A 26,638-nucleotide genomic window follows, 5' to 3' on the forward strand; every position below is an offset into this window, starting at 1 on the left:
TTGTCAGTTTAAAAAAGTTAAAAGGTTTGGGTTGTAAATACATTGAACCAGACGTTTACGGTTAATAAAGGTGAAGGTTGGTATAGCCATTGGACCAATAATCCAACGGACTTTGTTTGAGCAAAAGCGTCAAAAATCCGTTGAATAAGAAAAGAGGAGACAGAGGAAAAGAAAGAGAAGATAGATTTAAAAAGCCTGAGAAAATGATGGGAAAGGGAGTTAAAAGAGAGAGAAGAAGAAAAGATGCTGAGAAAAGAAGAGACGACTCACTCACAGTTCTACACTTGCAGTTACAAGCCGGTCAATAAATGTGAGAGGAGAGTGAAAGATTTTGAATGTTTGATTTTTTAAATGTGTAAGAGTTTATTAGTTTTCAATTCAACTGATAATTCCGTTTCAAACTTGAAATCTGTTTTTGTGATCAAAAAGTAAATTTTTTATTGTGTCTTCGATTGAATAACAGTCATTTGTTACATTGCTATTTTACAAGTTGACTATTTTGGAGCGAAAATTAACCCATTTTTAACGTTTAACATTGGGTTTTCTTTGGTAAGAATTTGAGTCAAATTTTTATTTTTCTGGTGTTTTTTTGTTGCTGTCCCACCATTCGAGATAGACTGATCAAGATGCTGCCTTTAGACTCTAAGGACAAGAAACATTTACAGATACAATATCAAGAGTATTACACCTATCAACCAAATATTGACCTGAACATTGTCAGAAAAGTTAAAAAAGACAATCGTGATAAAGAGAAGGAAAGGATTGCTCGATTAAAACGAGAATACAAACAAGATTTGTCCAGATCTAAAAGAGCTAAATATTCATCTGCATCATTGTCCGTCAATCGAGTTTTCAGAGACTTGAAAAGTTTAGCGAAAAAACATTTAAATAATGTCCAAGCTTCTTTTGACCATATTCTTCTTTATAAAGTAAGTATCAAGACTATCATTTTCAACCTAAATATCATGTTTGCGATCGATTGTCACTTCTTTCTTCCTTCAATTTTCTGGTTAAAAACCCAAATTATTAATATGAGTTTCAACAAAACTGTTTATTTCAATTTTAGGATTTATTTTATAAGTAAACGATCAATCATTTAAATGGGTTGTTTGAACCTATCATAATGTTAACCTTGTTTGGTTCTTTCGTGTTGATATAACCTTTCATATTTAGTTGTCATCAATGATGGTTTTGTGTCAGCTTGGATCGATAGATTCAATAGTTCTTTCACAGCTAATTGTTCATAGTTGTCATGAGAATAAGAAGAGTTTATGTCTTAGAATGAGTATCAAATTTCCGGTCAATCAATGTTCAACCAAGGATAACCCGCAGACCATTTGAATCATTTAATTCACTTTAATGAAGGACTCTACGAATGGTTGTTTATTTCGTTCTCTCAATGATTTCTAAATGTTGAAAGATGAATTGAGTCTAACATTGACATTGGAAACAATTTAATTTGATAGTCAAGGTTTTTTTTCATCCTTTACTAAAAGTCTACTTTTGGGTGAAGTGAAAAGGGTAAAAGGAAATAGAAAGATAAAAAGGATGCTGAAGAGGTGGAGGAGGAGGAGGATGAGGATAAAAACCCACGCAACGATTTTAATGATAAAACGAGGGATGAAGAAAAAATGAGGATGAAGTTTAGGAAACATGCTCCAGATCTTGAGTAAATACATGTATAATCGACCAAAGTGTGTCTAACATTATAACATTATCATATTTTCTGTGAACAATTTCTCTTTCCAATCCTTGAATCTGTCTGTTTCTCTGCTTCTCTGTTTAAGTATTGATCCTTAATTCTGTCTACCATAAACATTTTTATCATCAAATCTTAAGTGACGACAATTTTTAACAGTTTTGTCAACAATCAATCAATAGAGTAGCGCAACATCTTCTGCATCTCAGTTATCAATGAACAAATCTGTATTGAACTATTGCATCTTTTATACATCAATCTTAATATTTTGTTAATATCATTCTTGAGAAAGCACAAATTGATCAATTCAAATCAGGATTTCCCCGTCATTATCATTTCATTATATTTCAATCATATGATGTTTATTTTATCTCACTTCTCAAGATCGCATAATATTTATGAATTTTTATTTTTCTTACCCATTTCATTTAACTAATCAACCTTTTTTTGGTTCTTTCAACAGTTTGCAGGAAGCGCGTTTTTCAGTGGATTTGAAAAACTGAAATAAAAGGATGGATTTTGTTTACCAATGCATATTTTTTTAATTTTTATTTACATCTTCATCAAAGCAATCATTCAATAAGTATTATGGATGGCATGGACTTTTCATTGGCTGGCCAATAAATTAATTCTTCGGTATTGAACCACACCATTTAAACATTAAATGAATTGAGTTTTACAATCATTAACAATATTATCAAAAATAAATATGTATATTAGCAAAAAACATTGAAATCCTCTAATTTCCGAGTTTAAACTAATCCTAACCATTTCCAGTTTTTACCCCAATTTATCAAATAGTTCAGGATGTCTTCGATGGGAAAGAAAAGTCAATTATAAATATTGTAAAAACTTGTTAAAATACACATTGGAGTCACAAATGTTCAGCTCAAGTAAAAAGTAGCTTAGGATAAGCTCTTTTTTGTCGCACCAGTGTCGGAGACTGAGTTTATTGTTTACTAAAGATAATCTGAATTCAAATTGACTTGACACTTGTTAAAAACGAGGAGTCAGAAAACTTGAGCCTTCTTTGTTATGTTTACCAAGCTGGACGTGTTTTATGACTTAACTCCAAGAGCAACTTGTTTCGATTTGTTCTGGTATTTCGTTTTCCTGTTAAAAAGTCTATTCAACTTGTCAAATTGTTTTGTCCAGACTTTTTGAATATTTTAAACTAATAATTTTCAGTCGTCTCTATTGATAATTTTCTTGTCGAGTCGAAATATTTCAAGCTTTTGGTCGGTTTTCTAGATAAACTAAAAGTGAATGAATAAATTCAATTCAATCATCCAGCTTCAATGAAAAGCTAACTGATTTAGATGGAGATTTATTATATTATTCATTTAATTTATTGCAAACATAGTTGATTCTCTTTGATTAGCCAATTAGATCGCAAACCAGTTTCGTATATAAATATAGAAACAATTACATTATGAAGGTCAACTTTTCAATGATTTATTGCGTTGAATCGCGAGTCAATGCTATACTATTCATTTCAATTATAATTCAAATATTTATAATATAAAAAAGTTATAAATGAAAGACTGATATCTCTCTGCCAATGATTTGGTTCCAATCTTCACCGTATTCCTTTTATGATTCAGCCTTTGATTGGTAAAACGAACATAATCTACGAATATGTTGAGTTAGTTGTTGGGAATTAATAATTCACGCATTAAGGAATTTTAAAGTGTATAATCTGGTTGTAATAGCCAATCTTTCAGCGAGACTAGAGGCTCTTGATCTTTTTCGGCCCCTATACCAGGACTAGAGGTTAATTGGTGTAACTGTTCCAATGTAGAATCAGGAGTTCCGGCATTGTTACTTTTCATTCATTATCACGGTTGCCACTTATTCCATTTTTAGCTGGGCTTAATTAATCGAGCCCATCATTTCTCAATAAGGGGAAAATTTAAATTACCAATAGCATTATCTGCTAGAGCACTTGGCATCGCACTTGGAGTTTCGGCATCATTACAAGAAATAGGCTTTTCCGATCAAAAATTGGCTAAAATCGACTAAGGATCACTTAGGTAGTTCTGTAGCAGCTCTGGTGATGTTGCAGTTAATGGTGAAAATGAGCTATCGATTTGGTTAAAGAAGTGGTCAACAAAATGAGTCTTTTAATGACTGATAATTAACAACACTTATTCTTGTTGGTTTGGTCAGTTTATGATAATATTATGACAAAGGTAAGCTTCTTGAGTGAATATATGGTTTTTCTTTTTCCACTGCTACTTCAAGTGAGTCTATACGTTTCCTTAATTCTTTAGTCGGTATTTCTTGATCATATTGCCGAATGTAATATGCACTTTTTATTTCCTTTTCAAAAACGGCATTTTTCATACTAAATTCTTTTTCTTTCCTTTCATCTTCGTCGTAAAACATTTCAGGTATTAAGTATCTATCGAAAATTCCTAGGCTGATTTTAGGTTGAAAGTGAGCAGTAACAGACCCGGTGAAGACTGAGAAAGCAGCAAGACCAGCTAATATTTTCCAATAACCTTTAGCAGCTGAAGTACCGTATATTTGCCAGTAAGGTGGCTTTTTTGGCCATTCGCCTTCAAATGGTTTATCAGGTGGTTGCAATAATGCTAGCCTCGAATTGAATATAACTCTTTTACCTTCCACTGGTTCTTCTTTCGATTTAGACTCCGATGCAGATGTGGTTGAAGTTGAAGCGTGACCAATTCTGCGGTTACTAGTCACATTCACGTACTTAACCCTGTTCATCTGAGATGTACAAATCACTCGAATTTGACAGCTCCGGGAAGAAATTATTGCGGCCATTATTAAACCAATTATAATTCGTGAACTAGAATAAAAGAAAACCAGAGATTTATTAACAAAAATTCAACTGCAACAAACAAAAAAATTAAACCCTTGATATTTGTTTTAAAAACATTGTTTTTGTAAAACTAGACCGGTTATCATAACCGAATGATTTTGGGTTACAACGAGATGAAAATTAAAACAGTAAGTAAATGAAAGAGATAAACGCTTTGAAGTAACCAAAGCCATTTTGGTTACTAAAGTTACAGTTACGCTCACGCTGAAGCACGATTGAGCCTCCATCTAGTACAATCTACGGAAAACTTATTATTGATAATAAAAAACAGTGAGAATAACAATAATTGTTTCTTAATTGTTTCCCTCCTGCGACGAAAAGAAAGCGATGAAGAGGACGCTTAAGACGATAATCGACTGAAGATCTTTTACATATCAGTGATCAATAGCTCTTAAATCAGATGAATTTATAATGTCAAAAACGCAAGAACTTTTTAGTTGAGCCAATATAAAGTGTCAAAAGCCATGAAAAACAATGAAACAGTCAAAATTTAATTTACATAAAAAATTTGAACACATAGAAAATAACTTAAATTTATTGAGAAATCAACTTTGAAAACTCATCTTAAATTTTTTCACTGATTTTTCTGTAGAAGATACGCTTTCCGTTTTCATGATTGATTTTTGAGATATTATCTGTTGGATCAAAATATCTCGAACTTTTTGTTTCCATATATCCAGTTCGCTGTTAATAAATTCATTCTCGAGTTGATCCCAATGATAATTCTGCCAATAACTGCTGTATATGAATTTATAATGATCAAGTATGGTGTTTGACTCTACGATATTCAATTTTTCAAGAAAGTCGCTTAATTTTCTCCATGCTTTGGGATTTTCTTTGTTTTCAGAGTAATCAACAAACTCCATCAGTGCTTTGCAAGCTTTTAATGGTTCAATTTCACAATAGTCAACCATCTCTAGGATCAATGGACAAGATGGAGATAGTTGAACTATCTTATCGAAACATTCATCGATAATTTCCTCGAAATTCGGCTCGGTATCACCATAATGAACTGGAATGTAAAAAACATAAAACATTAAAATTTTGAAACGATAAAGTATAGTTATATGTAAACTTAAAACTGAAATAAAAAAAGTGGGGAAGCCAAAGAAACTCTAACGTAAAACCTTAAAATTAAATCATCTGAAAGAAAAAGTAGAACTGCTAAAACTGGATTCGAAACTTATTATTTGATTGATTGCTGGTGATCTATTTCTTAGGTAAATTAAGATTTAGTCCTAATCTATTTAGTTTTCCCATTTTTTTCGTTTCAAAATCAGTTAACGATAGTCTAGATTAGTTCAAACAATTAGGAGTATAAACTTACTCATGAATTTGTAGATATAAATATAAGCATTTAAATTTTCTTCGTTTAAATCTTTATAGGAAATGAGACAATCGATGGCTTCGGTGATCAAATCTTTATGAATGAGGATATCAAGAATTCTAGGTATGAGAAAATCAAAAGGACCAGCTTCTTTTTGTATGATTGATAACATACTGGTGCGAGTTTGTTCCAAAATCATATCCAACTCTTCTTGTGAGGTGAATAATTCATCAGCGCGGTTCAGTTTTTTAATACAGTCTATGTAATTAAGAAGCGTTGTAAAGCCCATCGAGAGTTTTTCTATCACATCGACTGTAACGTATAGAATGCTATGTCGATTCCAGGAATCACCAAATTCTTTTTTGCATTCTTCAAAATGACTATTCCCCATCAGAAGAGTCAGAAATTCAACCAAAACTTCTTGTTTAAGACAAACTGATTCGAAAAAAGTATCCATCAATCGTTTAGTAGAGTCACTCAAATTTGAATAGCCCTCTTGTATCATAGATGATATTATGATTAATGTTCCTCTTAATAGATGATCCTGGCTCACTTTTTCGTCGCAAGTCATGGACGGCAATAACAATTTGCACCCATTTAAATAATGAGATGAACATAACTCTGTAAATATATGACTTGTTGTACAGCTGACAGAAGAGTTTGTCGATACAAGTTCCACTTTTTTTAATACTGCAGATTTGACTCTTTTAGTAGCAATAAGATCCATGTTTTGAACAGGTTAACTTAAATGGCCAAAGATTTAATCAACAAACGGCAACAAAAACAGATCCAATAATTTCATGTTCAGTAGTGAGAAGCACGCGTTAATTTATTTACCCACAGCTGATGTTGAAAGGTGTAATGTGTCCAACCATGAGCACAGAAGAACATTTGACATTAGGATTGGTGTAGTAAAAATAGCAAGAAAAGCTTAATTTTCATAATTCAAACATCACAGAGAAATAAATTTACCTGAATTCACGTGGAATCAAGATTTGATAAACCGCGCTTTATCTAAAACATACAAGTGGCTATTTTTGTTTATAAACTTTTACTGAAAATGTCAACCAAGATAACGCCATCTTTTATTCATGGTAATAGACTGAGATTTCCATGTTGGGTAAAAACTTCAAGAATTGAATTTTTCTGATGCTAGATATAATTTATTATTTATTTACGTTTGCACTGAGAAAATATTTTAATTTTTAATACTCATTACAAGAGGATTGCAAATTTTAACCTTTTTTCATTGCTATTCTCACTGTTTTTACTTATCAATAATAGGTTTTCTGTAGATTGTACTAGATGGAGGCTCAATCGTGCTTCAGCATGAGCGTAACTGTTTAGTAACCAAAATTAATTTCTTTGGTTACTTCAAAACGTTTATCTCTTTCATTTACTTACTTTTTTAATTTTCATCTCGTTGTAACCCAAAATCATTCGGTTATGATAACCGGTCTAGTTTTGCAAAAACATTTATCAAGGGTTTAATTTTTTTGTTTGTTACAGTTGAATTTTTTTTAATAATTCTCTGGTTTTCTTTTATGCTAGTTCACAAATTGTAATTGGTTAAAAAATGGCCGCAATTATTTCTTCCCGGAGCTGTCAAATTCGAGCGATTGTAAGTCAAATGTGTCGTGATGTTATTCGACCATCATTGAGACGTCCTCTAAACACTTCTATATTCCAAGCAAGCCAGAGGTTGAAGATTGATAATTTCAAAACTGTTGAGACAATAAATAAAACATCTTATCGGATGCATGGTGGTACATCTCAAAGAAACAGGGTAAAGTTGGATCCTAAGGTCACTGAGCAGAGAGTATTGAAAATTTGCAAAGCCCACGATCGAATCGATGCTAACCAGGTAATCCTATTGACCGAATTGTAGACATGATTGTTCAAATTTTGTTATGTCAGCTGGATCAATTTACAGTTCCATTTTGATCAGTAATTAAGAAATTAAGCCATTGGAAACTATAGTCCATTCAAACAAGACAAATATTTGTGACTGAACAATCAAAACATGCTTCATTTTCCTTTGCTCTCTCTCTGGTTCAGTCTCGATATTCATGTTGCTCAAAAGCAATTTTATCAGCTATCTCTTTAATTTGTTTGTTTTAAAAACAATATGATTCCTTTCTTAACACTTCTGATCTTGCTGCCGAGAAAAATGGATATCGAGATTGATTTTCTCAATAGAGATATCTGATAAAATTGACTTTAAATCTTCTCTTTTTAGTTACTCAAAGTGGATTCATCGTTGATCACACTTTCTAGACATTATGGACACAAAGCTCCTCTTACCTATGATTTTGTTCGTGATAGAGTCTTACTTGTACTCAGATTATATGACAAAGTTGATCCCAACAAGGTAGATTTTGAATATCGTCACTGAATCAGCGAAATGAACTTCAACAATTGTTAAACCATTTGCTAACTTTTTGACCTTTTTTTAATTTAGCTTACACTGGAGTCACATTTTATGAATGACTTGGGTTTGGACTCATTGGACCACGTAGAGGTTATTATGGCAATGGAAGATGAATTTCAATTCGAAATTCCTGACCGTGATGCCGAAAAGCTACTCAGACCCATAGATATTGTTCGATATGTAACTGATAAGGATGAAGCATACTACGAATTAAGTGAAGATAACGAGTATCCTAAATAAGCATTTGAATGTTTAACCAATGTCTTAATTTGCAATTGTTGAAAGATTGAGGTAAACTGGATTTCCAAAGATACAGAGGTAACTCCTGTTTTCTTTGTAAAAAGTGCTGAAAAATATAGATTAATTGGATATTGTTTATGTAGTCCGATCATGCAACATGAATAAATCTAACCGTAACTTAATTTTTGTCATCTTTTTTGAGATTATATCTAAACTTAGAACCATTAAAAAAACCTTTTTTAACAAATTACCTAAAAAGTCAACCTTAATAGACGGTATCAGCAAAAATTGGCGATTTTATGGATTAAATTGATCAAAAAATAGCTAAAGAGCTTTAATTGTTGGTTCAAATAGGACTCATTTAATTGTTGCTATCGTCAATATTAAAAAAGGTATAAATGGTGTTTAAAATAAACGGGTTGGCTGATGCATAAAAGGCTGACTGACTGATCACATGATAGAGCAAGATCACGTGATCCTATCCTTTGAAAGACAAGATGAGATGTTGGAAAGTGTCTTTAACCTATTGATTTATTTGCTTCGATTATTCTAATCTATTTATTTTTTAATTAAATTTTCAAGTAAAACGCGATCATGTTGATGGACTGAGATTTGCTTTGTGTATCATGCCTTTGAGAAAGAGGCGGAAATCACGAACAAGCTCAGAATCATCTGGTCTTGGCCAATGTTTCATTTGTTTGCGCCAAGACTCAAATGAATCTTTGATTACTTGTCAATTGTGTGCCAATCAATTTCATTCTGTGAAATGTCTTCGTATGTTACCCAATACGGTTAGCAGAATTCGATCTAATCAATGGTCCTGTCCCAAATGTAAATCCTGTGAAATTTGTGGACGTAAGACAAGAGCCTTACGGAGTGCAGCTGAAAACAATTTACTTCTATGTAAAGGATGTGATCGAGGATTTCATAGGAATTGTATCCAAACCGAGGATGGTATTAATATAGAGGATGAGAAAAATTGGCATTGCCTGAATTGCGAAGATGATCTATCACCTTTAAATGAAAACGATTCATCTGATGAGGTATTTTAAATAGAGTGCTCTTTTCCTACTCTGTTCTGTATGTTATGTGTATGAAACATTTTCCCGCAAATTTGATGGGAAAATCGCGATGATGTCAAATCTGTCAACTCCTATATCAACTCAATACAAAGATTTAACTGCTACAGAGAAAGAATTATTCTGATTTGAAAGCAAATTTTTATTAAAGAAATCATTTTTCCATTTAATTTTTATTTTCAATTCACAGGTTGACGAAAACATCTCAGAGAGCTCGGATGAAGATGAAGATAACAAAATCGAAGCTGATGAAAGTGACAAGAGTGGTGAAGAAAGTGCTGAAATCGAGCCAGATGAAATAGATAGTGAAAAGGAGGATGAGGAAGAGGATGAAGAAGACGAAGAAGAAGATGATGAAGAAGAAGAGGATGGCAACGAAGAAGATGAGGATGAAGATGAGGACGAAGAAGACGATGATGATGAGAGCGAAGATGATCAGTACGAAGGTAGCGATGAAAGACCTCAACCTCGTCTTACTCGTTCAAAAGCAGCCGCTGAGCGGTCTGAATGTGACAAAAATTCTGAAATTCAAGGTATAGAAGATGTTAAAATTTTATTCTATTTATTTATTTCTATTCTATATTTCTATCCTCTAATTGAGTGGATTTTGAAAATCTTGAATGGGATCTACTTTATATTATCCAAACTTATCCAACATTGAATCACCCAGAACGATAATTTTTTATTTTAATCTCTACCAGCTCTTCACGAGGAAACAAATATTGAAGATGATAGTGCCGATTCTGGCAGTGATAAAGCATCGAAGATATTGCCGCCTAAAGGAAAAAGAGGACGCAAGCGTAAGAATGGGTTAACCCCGAGTAATCTTTTAACACCAAAGAAAGTAAAAAGTGAAGATGAAAATAGTCGTAATGAGGAAGAAGAAGCTCAATGTCGTGTGCCTGGATGTGATTCTAAAGGACATTTGAGTGGCAAATATTCAACTCATTTCACGTCATCGACCTGTCCCGTATTTCATAACTTATCACACGAAGAGTGTGAAGATAGATACCGAAACCGTCTAAGACGGAAAGATGCCCGTGAATCAAATCAAAAAGTATCAACACGGAAATCTCCTTACAAGGATGAAAAACTTAATTGCCTGATAGAACAAAGAAAAAAAGAATGCAATCAAATTGCAAATGGACCTAGTATAAAAAAGAACAACTCTTCACATTCGCTAACATCGCGTGAACCTGAATTGAAATCATTGGCTCCTATTTTTGATTATGAAATGTTTAGAGAAGCTCAAAGTCGAGCAGCTGAGCTGATGCAAGAACAAATGAAAGAAAATCCTCCCAAAAAAACTGGCATCAAAACTATTGAGATGGGCAAATATGAAATGGATGTTTGGTATTCATCTCCATATCCTTCAGATTATGCTTGTCTACCTAAACTCTACATCTGTGAGTTTTGTCTAAAATACTTCAATTCATCATTGACCATGAAAAGACACTCTTTAAAATGTCCGCTACATTGTCCTCCTGGCAATGAAATTTATCGCAAAGCCAATATCTCCGTGTTCGAAATTGATGGGGAAAAAAATAAGCTTTATTGCCAAAATTTATGTTTGCTGGCAAAACTATTTCTTGATCATAAAACTCTTTACTATGATGTAGAGCCATTCAGATTCTACATCATGACAGAATCAGATAATGATGGTTTTCATATAATTGGCTATTTTTCTAAAGAGAAAAACTCTTTTCTTAACTATAATGTTTCCTGTATATTAACTCTACCACCATACCAGAAACAAGGATTTGGTCGTATGCTTATTGATTTTAGTAAGTATTCATCTTGTTTCTTATTTATTTGTTTGCTATTCAACCAATAACCACCAACTTTCTTAATTTTTGTTTAGGTTATTTGTTAACTCGAGTTGAAGGTAAAGTCGGCTCACCGGAAAAACCGTTATCTGATCTTGGTTTAATCTCATATCGAAGTTACTGGAAAAACGTAATACTTGAATATCTTTGTAATTATCAAGGAAGTGAAATATCAATCAAAGATTTAAGTCACGAAACAGCTATAAATGCATATGATATCGTTAGTACATTACAAGCTCTCGGAATGCTGAAATACTGGAAAGGCAAACATCTCGTTCTTACCCGAAAAGACATTCTAGATGATTATAAAACTAAAAACAAGAAAAGGAAAAATACTAAAGCAATTGATCCGAGCTGCTTAAAATGGACACCACCAAACAGTTCTAATTCAATTAAATAATTTTTTGAATTTCAAGTAATTTGAGTAATTACTCTCGATTCATCAAATCAATTGGTTATTTAAGTCATCTAACTTCATCATATTTCGTTTCTTTTTTTTCATCATCATATTTCCTTTTAATAAAACTATCAATTTATATGACTGTAACTACGGCTATTCTAGCATCTTCATCATGTTAGTTTCATCCAACTGTTATTCAAACAAATCAAAATTGTCATAATTTTTACTCATCATCACCCACAACATTTATCCTGATTAATTTATTTAAACGACTTCACATATTCCATGTTAAAGTGAATTTGTGATTAATAAGCGTGTCAATTACAAAATAATTAATCAACAAGGTTCATTAAATCGAATCCTAATTTATAACTTAAATTGTAATACTAGTTTTTCATTTAATATTGGCTACAATCGCGATTAGATATATTAACAGTTGTAAATTTGATTTTGATCAAGCATTTATTAGTTTAACTTTTAGCTTTTCTGTTAGACTATCAAAGGCATATATAAATTACAAATGTAAATGCAAATCCAACATTGATAAGTTCATTTTTTGATGATCATTAAATAGTGTATTAATGATGATTATTTAACAGAGATCAGAATAAGTTGCATAAACTTAATAACACAATAAATTGAATATTATAATGAAGCCATTAAGGAAGAAAGTCCCAAAAATAATGTCGATTTCAAGAGGTAAACCCTTATTAAAATAAGATTTCCATTCGATTTACCCAATAATCATTGATTAGTTCCCAATAGCAGTTTGATTTTTGTAGCTGGTTGTATTTTTTTGTGTTAAAACAAAACCCAAAAAGATTAACCTTTGGTTTGATTGTTTCGCTTTAGACAAAATTTTCTCAATTTGTCATTTTTATTAGTCAAATGAGTCAATATATTGCCAAGTGAAGCAATCAACTATCAAGGCTTAATCTTTTACTTTGGCACCATGTGAATTCAGACGGCGTTTGTGTGTTTTCATGTAAACATGAGTAGATTATAGGATTTTGGCACTTTTGGAATTGAAGATGAAGTTTACCAATCAATAAAGCGTTCCGATAATGGCATTTACAGAATATCTTATTCAATGCAAAAATATTCAAAAGTTTAGCTTCGACAACCACAGATGGCGCTTAATCAAACGATTTTGTCGTCCAAAAATTAAATGTGAAAACAATTGATGTTGTATGCATTAAATAAGATTTAACTGTGTTCAAAGAGAAATATTTCATTACGCTTCGAAATTATTGTATTTACTGTGATAATGACAATGAAACCTTTTTTTGGTGATGATGATTGGTGAATTGTTGATGAATTTAAGCTCGCTTTAAAGATGATCCAGCAATCTCATTTTGTGAATAATAGTTTCGACATTCTGGTACTGAATCAGGCCAAATACAAATCTGAGTCTCTGGATCAAAAACAGTTTCGTATGGACAATTGTAATCGTATTTGTAAAATCGGGTTCCCATTTCAACACATCTGTAAAACTTTGCACAGTCCTTAGGATTACGGAACATTCCAGATGATTTACAAATAATTTCTTTCTCGTTGCCCGTCTCATTTTCCTTGTCCGATGGACTTGATGTTGAGGGTTTACTTTTGGCCGGTTCGGTTGTTTTCGTTGTTGTTTTCATCGTCGTGGTTGTTGTTTTTGGTGATGATGTGACTGTTGATGGAGAAGCAGTTGATACAGACCATGAAACAGTTGATGTTGCTTTTGGAGTTATAGACTTCTTCTCGGTGATCTCGGGTTCATCTTTAATATCAGGAATGTAACAGTTACCAGATTCTAGTTCACTTTTTATTGCTTTGATTAAAGGGAATTTAGTTTGACCACAAGTACCAAGGAAGTCATCTGTTTCAAGAGACCAAACCATTCCTCCAGCCAATCCCATTTGATTGATCAAACGAGTTTTCAAAATGATGGACTCAACATCATCATAACCAACCCATTGTCGACCAGAGTAAGCATAAGGGGCCATTATATGAGGATCACGAACAATAGTCCAAGATGTTTTCTGTTGTGATTCACATATCTAATAAAGAGTAAAGGATGAAGAACCAGCAGATTAAAAGTGTGAAAAACAAATGCAAATGATAATTCTAACCTCGTTGTATCCTAAAGAACCGGCTTCTCTAGTATAAGGTCCTGCTTGACCTTTTTGTGGCGCTGGCTCACCTAAACCGTTATCCTGCTCCTTTGCTAAGGTGAATGATCGACCGTACGTTGCCATACCCATGACCAGTTTTGATTTAGATGCTCCTTGAGAAAGCCAATAATTAACTGAAAAATTCTGATTACAAGGAAGACAAATGTAATCATTAGTTAGGATAAGCCATAATAATTTCAAGGCTCACGTTTGTTGCGAAAGAATCAAGTATTTGATACTCGGTACCAAATTCAATCAATTGTGTTCATTAAATTGGTGAGAACCAAAATATTGAATAAACATTTTTTTCATTATCAATTTGAAATGCAATTAAATTGGGTTTGCAAATTTCAAGTCAATATCAACATCAAATGGCTCAATAAAGATGTACGAAATATAATCTATCCATCAATTTACAACGGTTAGATTTATAACGTTTCCACTTCGCCTTAACCAACACAAAACTCAACAAGCTCACCAGTTGCCAATTTCTTCAATTGTGATAAACGATTACTTACGACATTATTCAACCTTTCATTGGCAACTTCACTTGGCCTTGCAAATAACGGTGCATTATGACCAGTTTTATCCTCCCAGCCTCCATGGTAATCATAGCACATTACATTAATGTAATCAAGATATCTGTCAATCGGATGGTTAAAGGGTCAATAAAAATTGATGGCGATTCTGTTAAAGTCTACTTACTCAGAAACTTTTGGAACATCATAAGCTGGATCAATGTTCCATTTTCCAGCTGAAACAGCCGCAGTCAATAGGTAACCTTTGGGTTTGAAAGCTTCTTTAAGATCCTTCAATAAGAGGGCAAAGTTTGACCTGTCTTCGGGTTTACCACCTCGAGAAGCTGGATATTCCCAATCAACATCGAGTCCATCAAAGTTGTACTTTTCCAAAAAGGCTAAAACTGATTGAACAAAGGTCGACCTCGCAGATGGATCAGCAGCCATACTTGAATATTTAACTGAACCTTCATTCCAACCTCCAATGGCAATCAATGTTTTCAATTTTGGATTCACTTTTTTCAAATTGACAAACCTAATGTATGCACCTTTACCATAATTATCGGGCAAATCATTCCATGGATCCAAGGGTTTAATTGCTTGATTGCCCAAACCAGCAAATGAATAGATGATATGAGTACACAAGAAGGGGTCAATATTTTCAACGGCAAATTTACCATTACCAGGTCGATAGACAGCCCATGATCCGTAATAACATATCAACACTTTATCTGTGACAGACAACAAAACAGATTAGACTTGGTAACCTAAAAGATGCGCTCAAAATTAATTACCTGAATCTTTTGGTGGATTGTCAGAGTTATTTGCCTCTGTTGTCGTTGTTTTTGCTGTTGTTGATGGCTTTGGTGTTGTTGTCGTTGTCGTGGTTGTCGTAGTTGTGGTTGTAGTTGTAGTTGATGTTTCATTTACCTTAGAATCGGGAATTTCTTCCCTTTCATGGGTTCCTTTTGGCTTATCAGTTGATTTGTTGATTGAAGTATTGTTATTGTTGTGGTTACACGCGATACAACTTGAAATGAACAACAAGGGTAAAGCAAACAATAAACATTGATGAAAATTGAATAGCTGCATCTTTATGTGTTAATCAACTGTTCAATTGAAACTGAACCAGCTATTGACTGAAATAATGAAAAAAATAATTTAAGTAAACACTTTATGCTAAAACAAATGTTAAGGCTGTTTTTTTGCTTCCATCGATTATGTTTTCAATGAAATTAACCTTAACTAATGTTGATATCAACCTTTAAATACGTTTTACTCACTCATTTTCATCGTTCATTTTTTTCCTCATCTCTTTCATTGAAAAGATGAAGATGACCGCTCAATAAACTCTCACTATTCATTTCTCCCTCAAAAATCTTATTCATCATCTCAAGAGAAGGATAAGTCAAGATGACTTTCTCTTCCGTCTCATAATCATCCTCTTCTTTCATCGTTTTCATCTAAATTTTCTTCCTCTCTCTCTTCCTCTCTCCAACACAAACCCTCTCTGTCTAAAGGGCGACAGGAAGAAAAGCTTAGGAATGATCATCCTCATCTTTACCATCATCTTCATCAGGTATCTGAACCTTTACTTTCATGAGGCTATTCAACTTTGGGCGATACATTTTTGTCTTTAAACGTTTCAAGTAACGGTGAAAATAACTGATCATCTAATCATTTTCATTTACTATTCATTAATTGCTTCAGGCGTTAACTTCACTTCCCTTTATCTTCCTACCTTGAAATGTTAGTTAATGAATATTTCAATCTTACCTCATCCCAATTGGAATCATTTGTTTAGCTAATTTCGGTTAAATTTGATATCTACTAAGCAATACATTCAAGTGTACAACTTGTCACCGGTTTTTGGCTTTTATTTGATTTATTTGGCCCATTCATTGTAACATCCATTTGTTAATTGCTTTCATTTAATCAGTGTAAACGTTTTACAAGATTTATTAGAATATTTGGTTTCCTTTCATGTAAACAATCATGATCTTGAAATCATCTATTTTGTCAACAATTTTTAGGAAGTGTGCTTTTACCCGGAATAGAATCCAGAAGTAAATTATCTACTCAATCGTTGAACTTTTAATAACACTAATTGTCTACTGATTATGCAAATAATTGTCGACTTCAAGTTCAACCTTAAAACCAGACAGATAAATAATAACCGCTTTCTTTGAGTCTAATTTTTGGTCAATAAATTACACAAAAAGCTGCTTTATCAACAACCTTTCCTGCTTTCAGTTGATTCAATGGCACTTCAAATAATCTCTCAAAAAGTCTTTTGTGGTTTAATTTCATCAACTGAACTGATGACTGCCATCAATTATCATTTATTATTATTTATTTATTTAGTTATTTATTCAAATCACTATGAATTATAAAATAAACAGACTTGTTGAATGAACATCTCACAATCTTGTTAGTTGCTGGATTCAATCAATTTACAGTAAAGAAAGTTGATCAAATCGGAATGTTGTCAAACAGTGCCATTGAATTTTGCAAAAGTATTCATGATGGTTTAGAAAAATAAACTACACTTCAAGCAATTAAATAAATTGCAATCAAAACCATCTTCACTCACTTTGTCAGTAAAGTTGTTTTCACAATTTAAAAATTCAATTTTTAAACACCGGATCGTAAGCGCCATCTTATGTTTTGCAGACAATTTAAAATTACTTTTAATGCTTGAAATTAAATTTAGGTAATTTAAGGCAACTAGGAACAACTTGAAAACACTCTTGTTGGTTCATCTTTGATATTGAATGAAAATTCATGTTTGATATCAAAATAGTTGCTAAACTTCATTGATTGATTATAAAATCTCAAGATCAGACACCAACTTAAATGAAAAAGAAACAATTTTCATTGTTCTGTAAAATCACAATGTACAATGTAATTGTGAAACTGATTGTCTGGAGCTTTACCAGCTTGCTGGGAACATTGTTTTGCTAATAAGCACCAAATTAAATTCTTGTATAGCTGAAGCTTCCTTTTAATTTTGAAAATTTTGTCCAATTTCATTGAATGTAAAAATAATTTAGTTTTATAAATCAAATTTTGAGATTGAAGAAAGCAGGAGAAAATATTGATCACTTTTTAATTGGAAGCATAAACTCGATATCTCTGAATGTATTGAATTTACCTAAATCCAGATAAAGTTTCAAGAGTATCCTAGGTTTTATCATTAAAATCAATTTTAACTCCATTCAATTCAAGGTTGCCTCGTTTACATGAACCTGATTGGGATTGCACCAGTTATTAAATACAATACTAGTACAGGAGTAAGTAGTATTAGTACAGGAGGGCTTACCCTGAGTAAGCACTACTGTATGTTGTCCTAACTTCGGGACATCGAGATTCGAGCGCTAACCCCACGGTAAAGATTACAAGATATGAAAAGGAGGATGTAAAGATGAATAGGGAAAATAAGGATTTATTTTGCACCATTTTTTTGTCTTTTTTATTTTAAATATGGAATCAGCAATGCTGTCAATTGTGGCTATGATATAAATATCATTGTGCGTCCCTATCTGGAACATGGTTAAAATAAGGACGCAACGCGATCCACCTAATTTTCATGAGGTTTGGGTATTTCGTACCATTTTTTCTCGTTTTTTTATTACCAATATGAGATCAAGCAAACATGAAAACAAACCTAGATCACTAAATTATAACTCTCAGTCATGAATCTCTGCGTTCCTCAATCCTCAAATTCCTTTGTTTTTTTCGTGAATATCTTTTGAACGTTAACTCTGACTAAAAAAATGATTTATTAATATTAATAATATATTATTGAAATCAGCATAAAAAATACACAAGAAAAAATTATTGTGAAAGTGAGCGGCAACTAGGCAACTTTTGACATCGTCCTTACCAGTAGAGATGGCAGCTCTTTTCCTAGCTCAATCTTCAAATCAAAAAAAGATTTAAAAGTGAAGCATAAGGTTGACCGGAATGACAAGATTGGTTCGAACCGAACTATGAATTTTTTCATTTTCTTGCATCTGTTGACTCAAATGATTGAGTTGAGACCAAAATTGTCAAATTTCTATCAGTTTTTTGGTTATTTTTATTTTTTAGACCAGTCAATCTTTCGCGAGTACTCGAACCTTTAAAAGGTCAAGCGCAATCAGATCGGATGGGCAATAGTCGATTTTAGCTCAGATCTTAGCTCTCAAAGATCGATATTTTTCTGAAATCTCTAATTAGCAGTCTTAAAAATGCTAACTATTAGACTAACATTAAATCAACAAAACTGACAATGGCGACACTTGAAAATCAACTGAAAGTCTGGCCCTTTTTGGTTGACTCGACTCTGACTATAGATGTATTGAATTTTCAATGATTAAGTGAACATTGAAATCTTTGCTTGGCCAAAAGATAATCCATAACTAAATTTACAGCATGCAGCTTACAGCACTGTAGTAAAGTCTTGACCAGCCTTGATACCACAGTTGACCTTTCAGTGTAAATAGCTTTGACCTCAGCTTCAGTGTAAAGGATACAGATGATAAGATTTCAATTATTCAACACTATTCATTGAGTTTGTCCAGATTTGATGATTTGCTTATGAAATGGACAATATTGAAAATTAATCCAATTGTTGAGTGAAAATTAGCTTTGACAAATTTCCTTCAATGTGCCTGAAAAACTGGCATATTTTTGCTAACAATTTTTAAACTGGCAACTGTGAAACATATTTTTGAACTCATTTTACTGCTTTGGTTTCTAGGGTTAGTCTGAAAAGTGAGTTGATTGGTCAGGTTTTAAGGGCTTCATATGAGTCTACAGTTTGAGTGACCTTGAAATAAGCAAGTGTACCGAACAAGCCTGTACCTAAGCTAAAGTACATGAGAACCTAGAAAGAGACGAAAAGAGTCAGAGAACATCTTAGAGAGACTCAAGGATTTACGATTCTAAAACTGGTCTTGTTAACATATACCTGTTTACTTTCTTCTTTGGTCCACCTTTTCTTCTCATTTTACCTTCTTTAGATTCTTTGGTCCATTGGACTTATTTCATCCTCATTTTGGCTTCACCGGAACATTTCATTGCCCAGTTTGTCGCTTCCAATTCCTTTGGTTGTTAACAGTAAACTTTTTAGTGCGTATTTCAATCAAAAAATCATCTAACAATGCGTTGTGTACTTGTTTTGGTTTGTCTCTTTGCTTTACAAGGTAAGTTGATCAATTTCTTCTTTTTAATTAATACTCAACAATCGACAATTCAAAGTGATTAACATCAATTATCAACTCATCGGACTAAATTGCTTGTTATCCTCCATTAGCATCATGTTTCCCTCATGAAAGCCGACGTGAAGAAGAAGAAGCTAGAATTTTGTCTGAAGTTTGGGACGCAATGGACAAACATAGAGGAGATGACATAATTGTGGTTCCAAGACATGACGAGTCTGGTCCAAGTGAACATCATTCAAGTGAAAGTCATTCAGAGAGCCACTCAAGTGAACATTCTGAGGGTCCTCATGATGGTCCCCGTGATGGTCCTAGCCACTCTGAGCCTGAAAAATTGCCAGAACCAGAGGCTCACAAGCAATCTGAAAGCTCAGAATCTTCAGAGAAATCAGAGGAAAGCAAGGAAAACTCATCTGAATCCAAATCAGAGGGTTCAGACAGATATCGACCATTTGACAAAATGTTCGGAAATCTTGATAAAATTGGTGACATGATGAGTCGGGCTGTTGACAGATTGAGACAAGATGACCAAGAAATCAAGGATTTAGAAGCTGAAGGATCATCATCGTAAGTTCAATCAAAGGTTAACTTTATACAATTTATTAATCCATTCATTATTTAATCCACAGAAATGGACTTACAGTTTTCATCTTGGAAATTGTTGGAGGCGTTGTAGTTGCTTTAATTGTAATCATACTCGTTGTGGTTGGATCAGTTAAAGGAGTAAACAAATTGAAGACATGGAGAGCAAGACGAGAATCAGCAAGATTAGTTGGTAATGATTTCTTATGATTTCAGTAATTAACTTAACCATTCATTAATCAAATCCAATGCCCAATTGTCAATGGTTTACCATGCTAGTTTAAATAATCGGGTAAATAAATTGAAAATTGAAACTCTTTCTATTCGTATCTATTATATTTGATAACATTAGATATTTTAATTTAATCCCAACCATTGAAAATTGCCTTAATAGTCTATTGAAATAAAATGAGTATTGGCTATACATTTCCAGCTAATTTACAGAATTAGGAATGATTATGTTTGTTTGAAATTAAAACTCAAATGAGACAGCCTTGAGCTAACTAGTTTAGGTAATCAAACAACTTTCATTTGGAATCAGGTTTTCTTACAGTTAACTTGACCGGCAACTTTCTCAGGCAGAAGCTGTGCTTTTGTTTAGACTCATCAATTTTGCAGAGACATGTAAATTGATATTTAATTTGTATTAATTTTCAACCTTCTATTATTCAACTAAATCTGTTTAAATTACGAAAGCTCTAAATTACAATATAAACTAATTTGTATCATTTTTCCCTTTCTCATTGTTTAAGATCAAGAAAATCCCAATATGGATGCAACTGGTTACCAAAGTGGTTTTAACCCATGAATTGAACCATTTGATTTCATAATTGATGAAATGACCATCAATCGGAATAGACCCATCATTAGCTGCCAACACAGTCTTATTTCATCTAAATTTTTACAATTTCATGATCATGATTTGTCTAACAACAATTTAATAACTTGAAATACATTTGAGTGTTACTGGCTCAGTAAATGTAATTTGATTGAAATGAATGTAAAATTTTGCTTAATAACATTTTTTTTTCCTTAAAATTGAAATCTTTATTGAAAAATTTCCAAGTTGGAAGGTGAGTCGTTTTTTAACATGAAATTAAAGTGTTTAAAATAAGCAGTAAGCGTCACTGTTATAAAATTTAAAACATATGGAGATTATCCAGAGTCAAGGGGGATTATTTCAGAGTTTTATATCTTTGAGAACTTTAGATATTTGTTCATCTGAGTCGTGATCTTTTCTTGTATGATCATTTAATGGCCAAACTAATCGTTCAATGTGATCTACTTTTCTTGGATGAGCTCTGATAAGGCCAAGATATTCCAAATCACCAATCGCCGAGATAAATCTTGCAAGTAATCCTTTTTCATCACATTTGGTTGCATCTTTTTTCGCTCTTTTTCTTGGTGAAACTCTCGTTTCATGTTGAGAAACAAATTCTTTGAAAGTATCATAGCACTTTTTAAGGTTGGCAACACGATATAGATCACAGTAAATTGAATAAATAATTGATATATCTGGAGATAAACGGTTTAAAGATTGGCAGCATTTACAAATAAATACTTTCTCTGGATTTTCCAAGGCGAAGAGAGTATCATGTCTTGTTGTTGGCATGCTTAATTGTTCAAATTGTCCAATGTCATTGAAGAAAAATATTTCATTGTATGGCAAATGAAGAGGGTTTGATATTTTATCGATTTCTTCTCTCAATAAATCGAGAAATTCGTCTTTCCATTTTTGAAATTTTCTAACAACTTTTGGTTTTTGTTGCGAAGCAATATAACTTCTCAATTGCGTGCGCGAAATTTTTTTGTCATAAGGACTGCTAACAATCCCATTCTGAGATCTTAGGCGAGAACGAAAACCGTTAGGATTGATCTCATTTTCGTGATTATCCTGTTGGTCATCTTGTGTTTTGGTTTCAAAATCTTTGTAATGTTTTTTCAGACTCGCAAATACAGTTGATTCAACACTATCTATATGTCTCGATAGATTATCCATCAATGAAATTATAGCCTCACTATCCAGTCCACAGAATCTATCACATATAGCATGGAAATCATTTCCATCAGACAGCTTTTCAGAGTCGAGAAATGGAATCCAAGTATCTTCAATGAATGTTAATTTTTTCCAATAAAACAGCGACTCTTTGAGTAGATGATAAAACTTTAATTCTGAGTAAATATCTTCTAAATGGTCCAGAAAATTTCTCAATTCTTTTTTTAGCTGAGATTTAGCTATTTTACTTTCCTTTGGAAAATTGCGTCTTTGTATGGAATCTAAATCTCGAATAGAGTTCAACTCGTCATCAGTCAAGGTGGACACTGTAGAGTCAATTTCATCAGGAGCACAGCATAATTTTGCGTATTTTTTGTTGTAAAAATGTTCAAAAACACAAAGTTTTACACGGCGAAAAGCACCGCTGAGTGATGTGTCCCATAATTTGTAAACGTTAATAAGATGCTTTAAAACTTTTGGTCCCAGCTTGAATGAAGTCTCAGTACTGAAACTTATATCATCGAGCAATAGATAAAAGAAGTCCTTAGTAGGTCGACAGGAGAAATTCTCAACCTTTAAATTATTAGTAGCTTTAGATGGTAAGCGCATGTTGAGTGCAACGATATCTGAAGATTGACAGCAAATCAATATAACGGGCATTTTCTCAAGGTTCTCGTGCATCAGCATAAAAAGGTCACTTAACAAAGTTTGGCTGATGCAATCGAAATCTTTAAATATCACAACCATAGGAAGTTTTGGGTGTATTTTTTCTGTAAAAAAGTATGAGAAAAGGATCAAGAATGAGAATTGAATAAAACTTCAAAAATCATTTAAACGGCTGAAATAATTACCATTGAAAAATTTGGCAGTCACACTGTAGAAACTGTAAGGAAATTCAACTCTATCTATTCCAAGATAATCTAGAATGCAATCTTGAACAAGTTTCACAAAATCAGGGATACTTCTCACATCGTCAGATGTAACAACCAATTGTAAACTTGTAATCTCTTCAATCTGATCGATTAGAAGATCAGAGAAGCTCGATAGATTATTGATATTTGCAGACATCGAGACAACAGCACATGGTGTGTAACGAAATGAAGAGGACTTAGCAATATCGTAGACTGATTTGTGCCTTATCACAAATTCTTTCAACTCGCCCAACAGCTGGTCGAAGACTTCCTTCTCAATGTTGGAATAAGTTTTATTTAGTTTAGATATATAATGATGGTAGGAATCGTCATAACTCAAATCACAGTCTATCTTGTTGGTTGTTTTTGATTTTCTTCTATTTGGTTTGATCACTTTGTAGGAATGAGCTGATGATGCGGCAGTGTAACTTTCATCGTTCATCTTGAAGAGGTAGTAAGTCTCGGATGTCTGGAAAGAGTAACAAAGAAAAAAGGTTTTAAAATGCAAAATTAGAACACGGAATGATATCAGAAGTAATCGCGAAGCCCATAAAAGACTGCTGGTTAAAATTGTATATTAAAAAACATATAAAAATTAAAAAATGACTTTAAAAACAAGACCAACAATTAAAAATAAATTGACTCTCACATGTCAGCTGCGTTAAGCAAGTATCAAGATCCACAAGTATGAGTACTCTGAAATGGCGCTAAATAATCGATAGTTTCCTTTAAACGAATTTATGACGATTGATTAGACCATTTTATTAATTTTAAATTATCTCATAATGTTTCGACTAATTTTATTTTTGCCTTGGCAAATAAATTTATCTGTAAATAAAAGATATTTATTACTTTAAAAACATTTTTAAAAATTTTCATTTAATTTTGGCGCCTTTTGAGCCAGAAGCACGTGACTAAGTTTAGGCTGAAAACAAAACATTTGCAAGCGAATACATCTGTTGTAAATACATTTTTTGTAATTGTGCTTGAAATGGCGTTTCCTAATCAAACTCGTATTGTTATTGATTGTGATTACTCGAAACAGTTTTGTGAATTATATTTCAACAAATTTGACAAATCTAGACATACCATAGACAGACTGTTCCACTCACAAGGAACCCTTCTCTGGGACGGAAACAACTTTAATGGCGCTGAATCAATTGCCAGCTTTTTGAAAAAATTACCAACCACAAGCTCTACAATTACCAGCATTGATGGTCAACCTATCCTGGACTTACCATTTTTCAATGGACAACAAATGATCCTCATCATCTGCATGGGTAAAATGACCTTTGGAGAAAAGAAAGTCGTCAACTTTACATCATCATTTACATTAATTGCGGAGGACAGTGCAGAAGGAAAGAAATGGAAAATTCTCAATCAAACATTCAGAACATTTTAATTTTGTACATGTATCAAATATAAATTGATTAAATATTTATTCAACCGTAGTTTCTCGTTTTTGTTTTTTTAAATTAAATAATAATTTATATTCCCTTTTAATAGAGTCCAAATTGGCCACCATGGCTGGAACATGATCTCGACAGCTTTCCGCAGATCTCATTTCCACTTTTTTAGCCAGTTCAACCCATGGCAACTCTGCCCGTAAATGTTCCTCAGATAGCTCATCTATGTCAATTTCGATAAGTTCCAATATACCTTGAACTAGCTTCATAGTTTCCTTTGGCTGCCAGTAGCCTTTTTTGAATTCTATCCCCTTGTCGAGATCTACATGAGTTTTGATAATTTTTTGTACAGCACGTGGAGCACAATCGTAAGTATATCCTAACTTTGAAAACATATTTTTACATTTTTCCATAGATTTGGCAGTGTTAATAATTTCCTCTTTTTCCGATTCAGTGAGCTCACTTTGTTTTCTGAATGGATGAAGCAGTTTCCGAGCACGATGATACACTGCTGAGATTAAACGATTAGGTAACCCTCTTGCCAGCCAATAATAAAATCCCAAGTTCTTGACGTACTCCTTGGCTTTACGGTATTCCGCAACATGTTCTTCATCTTCAACAGTAAAACCAAGTAATGCACAGCGAGTTATCTGGTTGTCAGTTAGCTCATATTGTTCACAAAATCTGGCAAAGTTACGTTTTATCTTTCTGTCTTCTTTCTCTGTAAACATTCCCATTAGAATCTCAATATCGTATTCCTCGGCAAACGCTTCAAGAGCCTTTCTAGATGGTTGTCGCACACGCGGGAAACATAGATGTAGTTTAGGAATCTGCTCGCTATTCTGGCCATCATCTTCATTTGTCTCCATACTGTCACCAGACATTTTGCAGGTTGATTTTCAATAACAAGTCCAAAAATGATTAAACCTTAAGTTTCAAAACAAAAATACAAGTTTTGTAGCTCTAAAGGAAGAATAAGAATTAGTATTCTATTAACTACGCCTATATAATTTAAAGGGTACTTACATTTTTTTGTAGTCAGATCTTTCTTCTCTTCGCATAAACCCTTCCACGTCGATTTGTATATCACACGCATTTTAATTTAACAATGTTTACAAAAAAGTCATGTTTAAAGCGTGATATTATTTACAAATTGGTTTGCTGTTTTGGAAAAAACGGTTTAAAAAGAAAAGCGCCAAGTTTAAAGTGAAATCTAATCTAAAATCTAGAAATATCTTTAAAGCTGAAGTGATGAAAAGATGTATTGCTCTGTTTATTTGGATTACAATAATGACAAATTGAAATAGATGCCAACAAAATATGAATTATATTTGTACTGGGATGTGACAGCTAATTATTATTTGACCAATAATTGATTAAACCAGTAAATCAGTAAAGATAATCTCAACTCTATAAATAAGCAGATTAACAATGTGGTTAAAGAGTCAACATAAAAATACATACATTTAACTTTGTAGGATGAATATAAATAACAATTAATTATCCTAGTCATTAGCATAATCACACTCAAATTTTTGCAGTTTCTATGCCTATTATCAATTGCTAGTTTATCCTTATTAACAGAAAGTCAACTCACTGGCAAATGTTTATTCAAAATGAATTATTAATGTATTCATCTTGTCATCAACTTTTTATTCAAAATGAATGTTCTGTTTAACAGGACGATTTCAGCACTTTACATGAAACCATTGATGAAACATAAACCGTAAATTTCATCATTTAACTCTACAACATTAATATCACAACACGTAACTAAAAATTGACAGCAAATTGTTACATTGAATTAGATTTAATATAATGTTAGTGTGTTGTAAACATACTAGATGGCCTTACTGTGGGCTATACATTCATTTGTTTTTTCAAATGAAAAACATTTCTTGTTAAAAAAATGTCTGATCTTTCAATTTGATTTGTTTTTCAATTTACATTCAACTACAGTCACCTACCAGATACTGCACCTACCAGATAATGCACATAAATTTTTCAATGGTCCC

General features: G+C 32.8%; 8 protein-coding genes across 10 annotated transcripts; 4 read left to right on the forward strand and 4 right to left on the reverse strand.

Annotated features, from left to right (window-relative positions):
• Positions 1 to 294: 294 nt before the first annotated feature.
• On the forward strand, positions 295 to 2,426 carry LOC107366751 (uncharacterized). The gene is made up of 2 exons (XM_015934384.3): positions 295 to 929; positions 2,163 to 2,426. The coding sequence occupies exons 1-2, from the start codon at positions 627 to 629 to the stop codon at positions 2,205 to 2,207; spliced, it is 348 nt and encodes a 115-aa protein (XP_015789870.1). The 5' UTR covers positions 295 to 626; the 3' UTR covers positions 2,208 to 2,426.
• A 2,588-nt stretch (positions 2,427 to 5,014) lies between these two features.
• On the reverse strand, positions 5,015 to 7,143 carry LOC107366749 (uncharacterized). Its single transcript, XM_015934380.3, has 2 exons — positions 5,875 to 7,143; positions 5,015 to 5,559 (listed from the first exon to the last, which is right to left on the reverse strand). The coding sequence occupies exons 1-2, from the start codon at positions 6,599 to 6,601 to the stop codon at positions 5,093 to 5,095; spliced, it is 1,194 nt and encodes a 397-aa protein (XP_015789866.1). The 5' UTR covers positions 6,602 to 7,143; the 3' UTR covers positions 5,015 to 5,092.
• A 200-nt stretch (positions 7,144 to 7,343) lies between these two features.
• On the forward strand, positions 7,344 to 8,727 carry ND-ACP (NADH dehydrogenase (ubiquinone) acyl carrier protein). 2 transcript variants are annotated; one of them, XM_015934381.3, is made up of 3 exons: positions 7,344 to 7,738; positions 8,114 to 8,245; positions 8,336 to 8,727. In XM_015934381.3, the coding sequence occupies exons 1-3, from the start codon at positions 7,451 to 7,453 to the stop codon at positions 8,543 to 8,545; spliced, it is 630 nt and encodes a 209-aa protein (XP_015789867.1). In that variant the 5' UTR covers positions 7,344 to 7,450; the 3' UTR covers positions 8,546 to 8,727. The 2 variants fall into 2 exon arrangements, with proteins under 2 accessions (XP_015789867.1, XP_015789869.1); XM_015934383.3 differs by having other exon boundaries at positions 7,344 to 7,660.
• A 307-nt stretch (positions 8,728 to 9,034) lies between these two features.
• Positions 9,035 to 12,228, forward strand: LOC107366746 (histone acetyltransferase KAT7). Its single transcript, XM_015934378.3, has 4 exons — positions 9,035 to 9,588; positions 9,815 to 10,157; positions 10,326 to 11,408; positions 11,486 to 12,228. The coding sequence occupies exons 1-4, from the start codon at positions 9,172 to 9,174 to the stop codon at positions 11,848 to 11,850; spliced, it is 2,208 nt and encodes a 735-aa protein (XP_015789864.2). The 5' UTR covers positions 9,035 to 9,171; the 3' UTR covers positions 11,851 to 12,228.
• Positions 12,229 to 12,293: 65 nt separating this feature from the next.
• LOC107366748 (chitinase-3-like protein 1) lies at positions 12,294 to 15,752 on the reverse strand. The gene is made up of 5 exons (XM_015934379.3): positions 15,319 to 15,752; positions 14,712 to 15,255; positions 14,525 to 14,648; positions 13,965 to 14,150; positions 12,294 to 13,892 (listed from the first exon to the last, which is right to left on the reverse strand). The coding sequence occupies exons 1-5, from the start codon at positions 15,614 to 15,616 to the stop codon at positions 13,170 to 13,172; spliced, it is 1,875 nt and encodes a 624-aa protein (XP_015789865.2). The 5' UTR covers positions 15,617 to 15,752; the 3' UTR covers positions 12,294 to 13,169.
• Positions 15,753 to 19,538: 3,786 nt separating this feature from the next.
• Positions 19,539 to 21,354, forward strand: LOC107366820 (uncharacterized). Of its 2 annotated transcripts, none has more exons than XR_001569754.3 (4): positions 19,539 to 19,713; positions 19,824 to 20,295; positions 20,358 to 20,602; positions 21,063 to 21,354. XR_001569754.3 is itself a non-coding variant. In XM_015934459.2 (4 exons), the coding sequence occupies exons 1-4, from the start codon at positions 19,671 to 19,673 to the stop codon at positions 21,116 to 21,118; spliced, it is 717 nt and encodes a 238-aa protein (XP_015789945.1). In that variant the 5' UTR covers positions 19,539 to 19,670; the 3' UTR covers positions 21,119 to 21,354. The 2 variants fall into 2 exon arrangements, 1 of the variants encoding a protein (XP_015789945.1); XM_015934459.2 differs by having other exon boundaries at positions 20,358 to 20,503.
• Orc3 (origin recognition complex subunit 3) lies at positions 21,332 to 23,875 on the reverse strand. Its single transcript, XM_015934458.3, has 2 exons — positions 23,158 to 23,875; positions 21,332 to 23,076 (listed from the first exon to the last, which is right to left on the reverse strand). The coding sequence occupies exons 1-2, from the start codon at positions 23,657 to 23,659 to the stop codon at positions 21,491 to 21,493; spliced, it is 2,088 nt and encodes a 695-aa protein (XP_015789944.1). The 5' UTR covers positions 23,660 to 23,875; the 3' UTR covers positions 21,332 to 21,490.
• A 722-nt stretch (positions 23,876 to 24,597) lies between these two features.
• LOC107366868 (uncharacterized) lies at positions 24,598 to 25,792 on the reverse strand. Its single transcript, XM_015934512.3, has 2 exons — positions 25,650 to 25,792; positions 24,598 to 25,586 (listed from the first exon to the last, which is right to left on the reverse strand). The coding sequence occupies exon 2, from the start codon at positions 25,505 to 25,507 to the stop codon at positions 24,656 to 24,658; it is 852 nt and encodes a 283-aa protein (XP_015789998.2). The 5' UTR covers positions 25,508 to 25,586; positions 25,650 to 25,792; the 3' UTR covers positions 24,598 to 24,655.
• Positions 25,793 to 26,638: the final 846 nt, after the last annotated feature.

Source organism: Tetranychus urticae, chromosome 2 (assembly GCF_039701765.1).
Source record: "Tetranychus urticae isolate SD_2017Ah chromosome 2, NJAU_TeUrti_SD_1.0, whole genome shotgun sequence".
In the NCBI taxonomy this organism is placed as follows: Eukaryota; Metazoa; Arthropoda; class Arachnida; order Trombidiformes; family Tetranychidae; genus Tetranychus; species Tetranychus urticae.

What these genes read in the sequence shown, in the direction of transcription:
- LOC107366820 (XM_015934459.2), top strand. Translation starts at nt 19,671, where the DNA reads ATGCGTTGTGTACTTGTTTTGGTTTGTCTCTTTGCTTTACAAG. An exon ending in TTGTCTCTTTGCTTTACAAG is followed by an intron (nt 19,714 to 19,823) that starts GTAAGTTGATCA and finishes ATCCTCCATTAG; the next exon opens with CATCATGTTTCCCTCATGAA. An exon ending in AGAATCAGCAAGATTAGTTG is followed by an intron (nt 20,504 to 21,062) that starts GTAATGATTTCT and finishes TCATTGTTTAAG; the next exon opens with ATCAAGAAAATCCCAATATG.
- LOC107366868 (XM_015934512.3), bottom strand. Translation starts at nt 25,507, where the DNA reads ATGTCTGGTGACAGTATGGAGACAAATGAAGATGATGGCCAGAATAGC.
- LOC107366749 (XM_015934380.3), bottom strand. Translation starts at nt 6,601, where the DNA reads ATGGATCTTATTGCTACTAAAAGAGTCAAATCTGCAGTATTAAAAAAA. An exon ending in TTATATCTACAAATTCATGA is followed by an intron (nt 5,560 to 5,874) that starts GTAAGTTTATAC and finishes TTTACATTCCAG; the next exon opens with TTCATTATGGTGATACCGAG.
- Orc3 (XM_015934458.3), bottom strand. Translation starts at nt 23,659, where the DNA reads ATGAACGATGAAAGTTACACTGCCGCATCATCAGCTCATTCCTACAAA. An exon ending in GACTGCCAAATTTTTCAATG is followed by an intron (nt 23,077 to 23,157) that starts GTAATTATTTCA and finishes ACTTTTTTACAG; the next exon opens with AAAAAATACACCCAAAACTT.
- LOC107366748 (XM_015934379.3), bottom strand. Translation starts at nt 15,616, where the DNA reads ATGCAGCTATTCAATTTTCATCAATGTTTATTGTTTGCTTTACCCTTG. An exon ending in CAATCCACCAAAAGATTCAG is followed by an intron (nt 15,256 to 15,318) that starts GTAATTAATTTT and finishes TGTCTGTCACAG; the next exon opens with ATAAAGTGTTGATATGTTAT. An exon ending in GATGTTCCAAAAGTTTCTGA is followed by an intron (nt 14,649 to 14,711) that starts GTAAGTAGACTT and finishes TCCGATTGACAG; the next exon opens with ATATCTTGATTACATTAATG.
- LOC107366751 (XM_015934384.3), top strand. Translation starts at nt 627, where the DNA reads ATGCTGCCTTTAGACTCTAAGGACAAGAAACATTTACAGATACAATAT. An exon ending in ACCATATTCTTCTTTATAAA is followed by an intron (nt 930 to 2,162) that starts GTAAGTATCAAG and finishes TTCTTTCAACAG; the next exon opens with TTTGCAGGAAGCGCGTTTTT.
- LOC107366746 (XM_015934378.3), top strand. Translation starts at nt 9,172, where the DNA reads ATGCCTTTGAGAAAGAGGCGGAAATCACGAACAAGCTCAGAATCATCT. An exon ending in AAAACGATTCATCTGATGAG is followed by an intron (nt 9,589 to 9,814) that starts GTATTTTAAATA and finishes TTCAATTCACAG; the next exon opens with GTTGACGAAAACATCTCAGA. An exon ending in CAAAAATTCTGAAATTCAAG is followed by an intron (nt 10,158 to 10,325) that starts GTATAGAAGATG and finishes AATCTCTACCAG; the next exon opens with CTCTTCACGAGGAAACAAAT.
- ND-ACP (XM_015934381.3), top strand. Translation starts at nt 7,451, where the DNA reads ATGGCCGCAATTATTTCTTCCCGGAGCTGTCAAATTCGAGCGATTGTA. An exon ending in ATCGAATCGATGCTAACCAG is followed by an intron (nt 7,739 to 8,113) that starts GTAATCCTATTG and finishes TTCTCTTTTTAG; the next exon opens with TTACTCAAAGTGGATTCATC. An exon ending in ACAAAGTTGATCCCAACAAG is followed by an intron (nt 8,246 to 8,335) that starts GTAGATTTTGAA and finishes TTTTTAATTTAG; the next exon opens with CTTACACTGGAGTCACATTT.